Source organism: Neofelis nebulosa, chromosome 14 (genome assembly GCF_028018385.1).
Source record: "Neofelis nebulosa isolate mNeoNeb1 chromosome 14, mNeoNeb1.pri, whole genome shotgun sequence".
Classification (NCBI taxonomy): Eukaryota; Metazoa; Chordata; class Mammalia; order Carnivora; family Felidae; genus Neofelis; species Neofelis nebulosa.
The window spans coordinates 4,930,693-4,942,945 of record NC_080795.1 but is presented as its reverse complement, the minus strand read 5'-3'; the positions used below and the strand labels follow the sequence as shown (position 1 = coordinate 4,942,945).

The 12,253-nt window shown below is 36.8% G+C and overlaps 1 protein-coding gene across 7 annotated transcripts in view; it reads left to right on the top strand.

The window, feature by feature from the left end:
- Positions 1-12,253, top strand: part of ST18 (ST18 C2H2C-type zinc finger transcription factor) — a 257,754-nt gene that overhangs the window by 173,356 nt on the left and 72,145 nt on the right. For 5 of the 7 annotated variants that reach the window (XM_058699371.1, XM_058699372.1, XM_058699373.1 and 2 more), the window contains one exon: positions 7,968-8,054. The exons of the other annotated variants lie outside the window; for them this stretch is intronic. In XM_058699371.1, coding sequence (XP_058555354.1) covers positions 7,968-8,054 — 87 coding nt within the window. The remainder of the gene's footprint in view (positions 1-7,967; positions 8,055-12,253) is intronic. 7 annotated transcript variants of the gene reach the window in all.

Sequence of the window (12,253 nt, the reverse complement as noted above, 5' to 3'; positions counted from 1 at the left end):
TATAAAAGTAGATTTGCCATTTACAGTAGCCTTTAGGTTCTGTCGGGAATCACGAGACCCATTTCAAATGAAGATGGGATTTTCACTTTCCCACAGGGTCCTGCCTCCTGAGTTGCTAAAAGTGCAGTCAAGTAGCTATTGTAGACTATGGGTATCCATACCTCAGAGTGTTGGGGTGCAGAGTTTCAGGAAAGAAAGTGACGCTTCTTAAAAAAAAAAAAACCTGCAGAGAAAATATAACATTGCATCAGATGTAGCATCACGTCCGGGCTAAAAATTCCTGCACATTTGCCTAGATTCTTACCAGCAGTGATTTAGGCATTTAGGGTAATCTGTTCACTGTGAAAAATACAGTGGAAAAATATTGAAAGACCCAATTTTCTAGTACATAACGTTAAGATTCCATTTTCTTTCTTGCTTTTTTTTGTTCTTTTTAGTGAGGTTCTTAGACTTCAATAGGTAGTGTTTTAGATCACTAAAAGGAAGTTTGTCTGTTGAAACACAGGGACAGGCGAGTCGATCCTGTCTACCTCTTCTCTGAACTACTGTCTCATATATTTGCTGTGTCACTCATTTCAAACATAATTATAAATTCTCTCCTGTCAGTTATTTTTGTCTCATGTGTTTCCTTTCTCCCCAGAGTTAGATTATGAGTTCTTAACGGAGATCATGTTTCACACTTTTGCATATTTTATTCTGCTGAGCTAATAACAAGCTTCTTGAAAAAGTCACTGAAATATGCCAATTTTTTCAAATTTTAACATTAAATATATAACGAGACTCACCACGAATGGCTATCCTAACGGAGTGATGTGAAAAACGTATGTCAAAACAATACGCTATGTTGTCAAAGAAATTAACATGGTTTTTACTATCAGTCTTCCAAGTAGAAAGCATCAATGTTTCTTGGTTTTCTAAGTGAGTAATAATGAATTGTGCCTTCATCTTCTTGCCTCAAACGGAGCCAAGAGCAAAGCTACATACTGCAGCCAAGACCATAAATTCTCTCAGAACAAGAATTGCAAGACAGACCATATCCAGTTCTGTAGGTCAGGGGTGAGCTGCACACCTACCAGGGCTTTCAGCCTAGCAGGTGCCTGCCTGCAGCCCCCAGGGCTAATCTCATCAGTCCTTACCCAACATTAGACCCCCTGAGAAGCAGACCGAGACATGAATGTGCCACACAATGTTTTGTGTTTGTTTTCGGTGGGCGGGGAGGCATGTTCTTGGGAACAGCACCCGTCAGAAGAAAGGGCGGCAGGATTGCACACGGGGAGATGAATTGCAGTGCGGTTGCAACAGAAGCCTCGGCCATTTCTACTGAGAGCTCTGAGATTGCTCTTCAGAGTTCGTCCTTCCTTAAGGCCAGGGTGAATGCGGGCTGCCCCTGTGGGGATGTATTTGGAGTTACAAGTTCTCTCAGGGCAATTCTCTTGGATTCAGCTAAGAGCCATTAGAGTCCAGCACTCTCTCTAGGCGGGGGAAATGAGCACCTTAATCCTGAATTGGAGCGAGGGTAAGGGCATATCATAGCAACCACTACAGTCTACGTGCCACACTTCAGATCCACCTGCTTCACATATCAAGCTTAATTTCTATTTACTCATCTAGTCATTCCCTTCATCCTTGTCAAGTACATCTGCTTATCTAGATGGCTTACTTGGTGGCCTGACTCAGACCTTCCTCCTTAAGGGATCTGAGCCCCTGGTCAGCATAACATTCAGATTCTCTGTGTGCTGCACATGTTGATTTGTTGCCAGGTTCGGCTAGGAAAAACCAGGAGACACCTCGGTGGATCACTTGGGCGCTAAATGTATTCTTCTCTGTCCTGAAAATGTAACAGCCACCTCACTTCTCCCAATGATCAGAGTCAGTTACTCTTTCCAGGATGATGACTCTTCTTTGCCTGCTGATATCCCAGTGCAAGAAGCCCAAGTGACTGAGAGGCATTTGGGGTTTAAAATTTAACAGGACTTTTACTATGTTCCCTGATGTAAGCATTCTCCTTTTGGGGACCGAGATCATCAGACCCACAGAGTCTAGATTTGGGGTAAGGGATATATAAGTCCCTCAAGTTGGCCGCTGGAAGTCACGGTACACCGAGCCACTCCTAATCTACCTCATAGCTCTTGGACCCATATATTCAAACTATCAAGGACATAACACTATGCAATAATCATTAAAACTGCATATTGCCAAGGGCACCTGTGTGGCTCAGTCAGTTAGGTGGCTGACTCTTGATTTCATGATCTGACTGTTTGTGAGTTTGAGCCCTGTGTTGGGCTCTGCACCGACAGTGCAGATTCTCTCTCTCCCACCCTTGCTGCCCCCCCCCAAAATAAATAAACAAACATTTTTAAAAAGTGCATATTTCCAGTGGACAGGCTTACCCTGGCCTGGTGCTCCCCCCTGGCCCTAAACCCAGTGGGTGTTGTACCGTGACCCAGTGCTTGTACACAGGCGACACAGGGGACATCCCTTGAATGCCTGGCTTTGTGTGAGGGCTTGTGTTTCTCAGTGTCAAGAGGCTGAAACATTGTAGAGATAATTCTTGGCAGGCTACCATATTCAGGGCCCTGAACAGACAGGCAGACATTCCCTCAGTCTTCCTACAACCACCCCTTGAAGCCTGGGAAAGGTAGCTGTTCACCTAATACATAGAAATAAACACAGAGTCAAGCAAAATGAAGAAACAGAAGACTATGCTCCAAAGAAAAGAACAAGATAATATCCCAGAAGAACAAAACAAACAAAGCCACAACACACACACACACACACACACACACACACACACACACCCTTTAATGGAAGATAAGTAATTTACCTGATAAAGAATTCAAAGTAGCTCATTAAGATGCTCACTAATCTTAGGAGAATAGATGGACACAGAGAGAACTTCAACAGAGTAATAGAAGCTATAAGAAAGAACCAAACTGAAGCCACAGACTGAAGAATACAATAACTGAACTGAAAAATATGCTAGGGGTTCAACAGCAGACTAGGTGAAACAGAAGAAAGGATCAGTGACCTGGAAGACATGGCAGTGGAACTTACCCAAACAGAGCAACAAAGAGAAAAAAGAATTTTAAAAGGTGAAAATAAGGGACTTCTAGGACAACATCTGTTAGAAAAGCATTCACTTATACGGTTATCAAAAGGAGAGAGAAAAAAGAAATATTTGAAGAAATTATTTGAAGAATATTTGAACATTATTTGAAGAAATAATGGCTGAAAACATCCCTAACCTGGGGAAGGAAACAGACAGATCCAGCAACTCCACAGAATTTCAAATAAGATGAATCCAGGGATCCACCTCAAGATACATCATAATTAAAGTGTCAAAGATTAAAGACAAAATCTTAAAACAGCAAGAGAAAAACAACTTGTTATGTACAAAGAAACCCATAAAACTATGAGCAGATTTTTCACCGGAAACTTTGTAGTCCAGGAAGAGGTATCATGATATGTTAGCAATGCTGAAAACAAAAACTTGCAACCAAGGATATTATACTTGTAAGGTTATCATTCAAAATTGAACGAGAGATACAGTGTTTTCCAGACAAGTGAAAACCAAAGTAGTTCATCACCATTAAACTTGCCATACAAGAAATGTTAAACGGACTTATTTAAGCTGAAAGAAAAGGTACTAATTAGTAACAAGAAAATGTATGGAAGTAAAAGCTCACTGGTAAAGGTAAATATATAGTTAATTCAGTAATTACTTATAAAGCTACTATGAAAGTTAAAAGACAAGAGTGGTAAAAAAAAAAGTAACTATAAATGTAAAAATTAAGAAATAGACAAAATAAAAAGATGAAATGTGACATCAAAAATACAAAATGTGGGAGTGGGGAATAAAAATGTAGTTTTAGAATGTGTTCAAACTTTTCTTGCTATTGACTTAAAATAGACCAGTATATACAGGCTGATATATGCAAGCATCATGGTAACCACAAAGCAAAAACCTATAGTAGATAAACAAAAAATAATGAGACTGCAATCTAAAAATAACACCAAAGAAAGGAATCAAACCACAATGGAAGAAAGCAAGAGAAAAAGAAAGAAACAGACAGAAACTATGAAAACAATGAACAAAATGGCAGTAAGTACCTACCTATCTATAGTTACTTTTAATGTCAATGGATAAATACTCCAATCAAAAGACAAAGAGTGGCTGAATGGATAAAAAACAAGACCCATCTCTTCGCTGCCTACAAGAGACTTACCTCAGATGTAAGAAAACACCCAGACTGAAAGTGTAGTGTTGGAAAAAGATGTTTTATGCAGATGGAAACCAAGAAAAAAAAGTTGGGGTAGCTATACTTATTTCAGACAAAATAGACTTAAAAACAAAGACTGTAATAAAAGATAAGCAGGGGATGCAGCAAGAAAATGTTAACATTTATAAATGTTTATGCATCATGCATAGGAGCACCTAAATATGCAAATCAAATATTAACAGACCTAAAAAGAGAAATCAATGACAATACAATAGTAGTAGGGGACTTTACCACCCTACTTACATCAATAGAGATAGGTCATCCAGACAGAAAATCAAGAAGGAAACACTGACACATTAGACCAGATAGATTAAACAGAACATTCCATCCACCAGCAGCAGAATACACATTCTTATCAAGTGCACATGGAATATTCTTCAGGATTGATCATATGTTAGGCCACAGAATAAGTCCACATAAATTTAAGAAGATGGAAATCATTTCAAGCATCTTTTCAAACCACAATGGTGTGAAACTGAAAATCAATCACGGAAAATAAACTGGGAAAAATCACAAATATGTGGAGATTAAACAACATGCTACTAAATAACCAAAGGTTCAATGAAGAAATCAAAGGAGAAATAAAAAAAAATACCTAGACAAATGAAAATGAAAATACATCATACCAAAATATATGGGATGAAGCAAAGGCAGTTTTAAGATGGAAATTCATTGCAATCCAAGCCTACATCAAGAAACAAGAAAAATCTTAAGTAAACAATTTAACTTTACACTCAAAATCTCAAATAAACTAACTTTATAGCAAAAGGAATGAGAAAAAGAGGAAACAAATGAAGCCTAAAGTTAAAGAAAAGAAGGAAGGAAATAATAAAGATCAGAGCAGAAATAAATGGAATAGACAGCAAAAAGATGATAGAAAATATCATTGAAACTAAGAGCTGGTTCTTTGAAAAGATAAACAAAATTAATAATCTCCTAGCTAGACTTAATAAGAAAAAAAGAGAGGGCTCAAATAAGTAATGTCAGAGGTGAAAGAAGGGAAGTTACAACTGATACCAAAGAAATACAAAGGATTGTAAGAGACTGCTATGAACGATAATATGCCAACAAATGACAACCTAGAAGAAATGGATAAATTTTTAGAAACATAAAATCTTCCAAGACTGATTAATGAAGAAATAGAAAATTTGACTAGACCAATTTTCAGGGATATGGAAGCAGTAATCTAAACCTCCCAACAAAACAAAAGTCCAATCCCAGATGACTTCACTGGCGAATTCTACCAAATATTCAAAGAAGATTCAATAGTTATTCTTCCCAAATTTTTCAAAATGTTGAAGAGGAGGGAGTATTTCCAAACTCATTTCACAAGGTCAGCATCACCTGGCTACAAAAAAGCAGAAAAGGATGCACAAAAAAGAAAATTACAGGCAAATATCCATGATAAACACAGATGCAAAAATCCTCAACAAATATTAGCAAACTGAATTCAACAATACAGGAAAAAGATTGTGTACTGTGATCAAGTGGACTATATTTCTGGGATGCAAGGATGGCTTATCATCCACAAATAAATCAATGTGACACACTATATTAACAAAATGAGGGGTAAAAAATGTTATGATCATTTCAATCAATGCATAAAAAGCATTGAAAAAATTTAACATCCATTAATGCTAAAAATGCTCAACAAAGCAGGCACAGGAGGAATGTACTTCAAACAATAAAGGCCATATATAACAAGTACACAACTAATATCATACTCAATGGTGAAAAACTGAGAACTTTTCCTTTAAGATCAGGAACAGGGCAAGATGTCTACTCTCAACACTTTTATTTAATACAGTAGTGGAGGTCTTAGCCACAGCAATCAAACAAGAGAAATAAATAAAAAGCATCCAAATTGATAAGGAAGAAGTTAAACTGTCACTATTTTCAGATGACATGATACTATACATAGAAGACTTTTCTAAAGCCTTCACCAAAAAACTTAGAACCAATAAACAAATTCAGTGAAGTTGCAGGATACAAAATCAACATACAAAAATCTGTTGTGTTTTTATACACTAACAACAAACTATCAGAAAGAAATTTAAAAAACATCCTTACAATTGTATTAAAAAGTATGTAGGAATAAATTTAACCAAGGAGTTGGTACATCTGTACTCTAAAACTATAAGACATTGATGAAATAACTTGAGGAAGACACAAATAAATGGAAAGATATTCCATGCTCATGAATTGAAAGAATTAATATTGTTAAAATGTCCATATAACCCAAAGCACTCTACATATTCAGAGTAATCCCTATCAAAATGCTAATGACATTTTTCCCACAGAAATAGAAAAAAAAATCCTAAAATTTATATGAAACCACAAAAGATTCTGAATAGCCAAAGCAATCTTGATAAAGAAGAATAAAGGTGGAGGCATCACACTCCCTGATTTCAAACTATATTACAATGCTGTAATAAAACAGTATGGTATTGGCATAAAAATAGAAACATTCATCAATGGGACAGAATGGAAAGGTCATAAATAACCCACACACACACCCACACACACACCCACACACACACACACACACACATATATATATATATATATATATATATATATATATATATATATAGTGAGTTAATTTATGACAGAGGAGGCAATAATATGCCATGGAAAAAGATCAGTCTCTTCAACACATAGTGTTGGGCAAACTGGACAGCTACATGCAAAAGAATGAAAGTGGACCACTATCTAATACCATACACACTAATTTAAAATGGATTAAAGATTTGGATATATGACCAGTACCCACAAAATTCCTAGAAGAAAACATAGGCAGTAAGATCCTTGGCATTTCTCTTGGTGATATTTTTTGGATCTGACTCCAAAGCCAATGGCAACGAGAAGAAAATAAACAAATAGCACTACATCAAACTAAAAAGCCTCTGTACAGTGGAGGAAATCCTTAGGAAAACATAAAGGCAACATCTTCAATGGAAGAAGATATTTGCAAATCATATATCTGCTCAGGGATTAATATCCAAGATATATCAAGATCTACAACTCAATAACAACAACAAAACACAAACCATCTGATTAAAAATGGGCAGAGATCTGAATAGACATTTTTCCAAAGATATGTAGTTTGCCAACAGACACATGAAAATATGTTCAACGTCACTCATCATCAGTAAAATAAAATCAGAATCACATTGAGATATCATCTTATACCCACCAGGATGGCTGTTATCAAAAAGACACAAAATAACAAGGCTGGTGAGGATGTGGAGAAAAGTGAATGTTTGTGTACTCTTGGGAATATAAATTCGTGGAGCCCCTATGGAAAACAGAAAGGAGATTTCTCAAAAAAGAATAATTTAAAAAAACCTGTCGTATATTCCAACAATTCCACTTCTGGGTACTTATTTGAAGAAAACAAAAAAAATTATTTGAAAAGATATATGCACCTCTATATTCATTGCAACATTATTCACAGTAGCTCAGATATGGAAACAAAGTGTCTGTCAGTGAATGAATGGATAAAGATGTCACACACACACACACACACACACACACACACACACACACACACTGGAATACTACTCAGCCATAAAAAAGAATAAAATCTTGTATTTGTAACAACAAGGATGGACTTTGAGGGTATTATGCTTAAGTGAAATAAGTCAGATGAAGAAAAACAAATGCCATATGATTTCATCTTGGCAGGGTATCACCTCCAAAGGTAGCATCTCAGCTGTGCCTTCAAGAAGCCATTGTATCACTCCATCAGGCCAGCAATTTCTGCGATGTGTGGTAAGTAATAATAACATGTATCCAATTATTTTGTTCCCATAGTCATCTTCCTAACAGGATCCTGTGGGCCAATGAGATGTATGAGAATTTCTTGTGTGGAACAAACATTCCGTAAGCCCTCAGAGAGTGGTGCTATGAGGCTCCGAAGGCAAGAAAAACAAGTCCATTTCCAAAATATGTGTCAATTCCAGTCAAGTTAAATTGCTGCCCCTTCCAGAATGAAAAGGGCCCACTGGCTGGTTGGTCTTCTCAAAGGATGGTGTCATACTGGGCACGTGCCATTTATTTCTTTTGCTGACACACAGGACATTGGGCTGTGAGAGTAGCTAATTCAGTCTTGGTGGGAATCCATGTTTTCGGTATATTCAATGCCTCCTCCCCTGCCCCTGAATCTACTCCATTAATGACTCCATTGCAACAGCATCTGAAAGCTAAAGAAAGAGCCTGGCTGATGTCTGACAAGGCCATGTCTGGGTGGTGGTTTAATGCTCATTCCCTGGTATGTGCTATATGGCAGGTGTCGTCGCACAAGACAAAGGCCTTCAAATTTCATCCTAACTTTCATAACTCCATTCACATGCCTTTTCCTCAGACCTTCTTGTCCCTGATTTTTCCAGCTAAACCATTCATCTCTGTCCCTGCCTGACTAACTAAACTATTCGCTTTGCCTATGGGCACTATATTTCCTTTCCTTGGCAACTTTTCTCTTCATGCAAAGTGGAGGGCCAGCTGCATCCCTGCCCTGTCCTGTAGCTCTGCCCACTGGGAAGTTTCTTCTCTCTGTCCTTTCAGAGCCACCCTTACATGATGACCTGCGGCCTGTTTTCCAATTGCCCTCAGATGCTGAGCCAACTCATTTATAAATCAAGTTCATCCTTTTTCTCCCTTTGTGTCTGATATTCAAGACCCCTATGTGTGGCTCATCTGTGGCTGTTGAGGGTGAGGTACTGCCACCATAGTGGTGGATGTTATGGAATCTGATCGCTGATCTTGCTTGTTTCCTCTAGACTTGCCTCAGCCTAATGGTGGGCCTTCCATGACTTCTATGCCTGCTTGACATCATGACTTAGTAGATCTAACAGAAACTAGTTGACGATGGCCATCTCTGGCTTCAAGTTCAGGGATTCTATCTCTGCCAGTGCTGTTTTTTGAGAATTTCTAATTCTTTGCTGCAATGTTGTGGCCCTCCTCCAGAGACCTGTGGATCTATGTTGTGATTCTTCCATTAGGTTGTCATTTTCTTATTTATTTGCAAGAAATCTTTACATATTCTGTATGTAAAGTTTTTTTTTTTAAGTAAAGATGAATTGAAAATACCTTCTCCCATTCAATGGGTTGCTTTTTCTACTCTCTTCTTAGTCTTTTAAATCCATAATTCTTCTGGGATTGTTTGCTGTATATGATATAACGTAGAAGTCAAGACATTTTTTTTCAGATAGATATCGAATTGACTCAGTGCCATTCACTGAGGAAACAACCCTTTTCTCAACAATACCTTTGTCAAAAATTGACCATATATGTGTGAACGTATTTCTGAACCCAGTGGATAGAATATCTGTTGTGTTACATTGGTCTATTTGTTTATGCTTGCACCACAACACCCTATGTCAAGTACTAGAGATTTATGATAAATTTTGACATTTAAAACTGTAAGTCTTTCAACTTTGTTGCTTTCTTCAAGATGGTGTATGTTGTTCTTAGTTCTTTTCATTTTCATAGAAATTTTACAATTAACTTGTTAATTTCTATTTTTTAAGTTTATTGATTTATTTATTTATTTAGAGAGATAACAATTGTGAGCAGGGGAGGGGCAGAGAGAGAGGGAGAGAGAATCCTAAGCAGGCTCCATACTGTGAACGCAGAGCTCCATGCGGGGCTCGATCTCACAAACCATGACATCATGACCTGAGCAGTGACCAAGAGTTGGATGTTTAACTCACTGGGCCACTCAGGTGCCCCTTAACTTGTTACTTTCTAAAAAAAAATTACTCTTGGGACTTTGAGATTTCATTGAATCTAATAGATAAATTTGGGGAGAATTGAAATCTTCCAACACTGAGTTTTTAATTCCATGCACATCTTATATTTCTCTGTTTAGTTCTTTAGTTTTCTTTAAATGTTGTTTTGTGTAAGTTTTATGCATCTTTTTTTAGATTTATCCCTAAGTATTTTATATTTCTATGCATTATAAATGGTTTTATTTTTTAACTTTTTTTCTAATTAATTTTTTTTTATTTGAGGGAGAGGTAGAGAGTGGGGGAGAAGGGAAGAGGGAGAAAGAATCTTAAGCAGGCTACACGCTCAGCACAGAGCCTGATGTGGGGCTTGATCCCACGACCCTGGATCATGACCTGAGCTGAGACACTCAACCAGCTGAGCCCCCAGACCCCCCCTCTAATTTTTTATTGATGGTTTATAGAAGCTCAAATAATTTGTAATGACTTCATTAAATTTGCTTTCTTATTTTGATATTTTATCTGTAGAATCATTTGGGTTTTCCTTAAATAAAAGGATGTCTCTGAAAATAATAATTTAATTTTTTTTCCTTTTTCAATCATCATACTGTTGTTTTTTTTCTGAATCATCCTTAATTCAAATTTATACTCCTTGGTTCCTTTCCACAAGTCTGTGGTGTTCCTCCTAGTTAAAAGAAATCCACAGGAATACCTATTATGAATATTCCATAGAAATGGAACCTATAAATAATTTCCATAGGCTCAGGGATTCATAACTTTCATTGATTTTTGTATTTTATTTTTTGAGGGGAGTGTACTCAGAATAGATCTATTACTGAACCTGCATTTTTTAATTTGTTACATGTCTCCTTGTAACTTGCATTGAGAATTTATGACTGGAAAATAAGCTGGAAAACTGTAGAACCCACTGTTTATTGGACAGATTTTAGGAATTCACAGTTTTCTAATTTGTTGTACTCTTCTTTGAAATCTGAAAGATCAATGGATGTGACTTCTAAACATACTTCCAGCCCTGAGTCTATCATTAAAGTTATCTAATTGTTGTTTTTCTCAATCATTGTTTTGAATGAAATTTCAGCCGTATGTTGTCATCAAAGGGAATGCCATTTCAAATTAGACTCTGAGTTTCTAAATGGAAGCATTTCTCAAATATGTAACCAAAAATTTCTCCCAAGTAAACATACAGATCTTTTAAAGATATTTTAATAAAGTCAAAACCACAGATATGAAAATGTGGTGTTGAAAGGTATTTGGTGCATTGATAAAGTTCCCTCGAGGACTGTGGATGTTTAAAGCAACAGTTTGATTGAATAGAACAATAAATGCAGGGCTGAGTGTATTTTTTCTCTTTCTTTCTCATCTACTAGAAAAATATAGATAATAGAGCTCATTTATTTCCTTAACATTTCAGAGCTCCGCAGATGGGAAAACACAACCCAGTGGAAATTATTTCTGGCAACCTTGAGAAGATATGTTAGCATTTTGTGGCATTTCTTTCAGTGACATGTAAAGCATGGCTTTCCCTCATTGCAGTGTCACAGTGAAGTGTCACAATAAAGCCAAAATAGTGTGCCCTCAGGGAAAACTAGGGAAAGGGACCATTTTCCATGCACACACAAAGGGTAATATTTGTTATAAAGCCTTTCATTTTAGCTCCAAATGCTGCCTGGGCCATGGCTACTTTGCAATGGAGAAATGCACAGAATGTGAGATTTAAAGCAAATGTTATGTATAAATCTCGTGTAATTTATGTAAATATAAATAATATGTAAAAAATTAGAATGCATTTACGGACATACAAGCATGCATAAATCTATGCAGTATGCTAGGGAGAGAGTTTGTGATGTCGCATTGTGACAGCATCAGTCTCATGTTGATGGAGTCCAAGGAGCACTGAGCAGGGAGTCAGAACAGTTCTATCTTAACCTATTTTAGTCAGTAACAGCACAGATGTTATCTTCTCTATCCACCACATGTGATATAGAAATTATTATCCCTATTCGAGGGATAAGGAATTTGATGTTCCAAAAAATACAATTATTTTTTTCCAGGTTACACAGATAATATTCTTTAAGGAACTTCCTACACACTATCAAACACAATCATTTATTTTAAGCTAAATTTGTACTTTCAGTAAAACCTTACATAGCCCCTTCATCCTTGCACAGTTAGTATTTGGACCTAAACACTGAACTTGAGTTTTATTACCATTAAATGTCATCT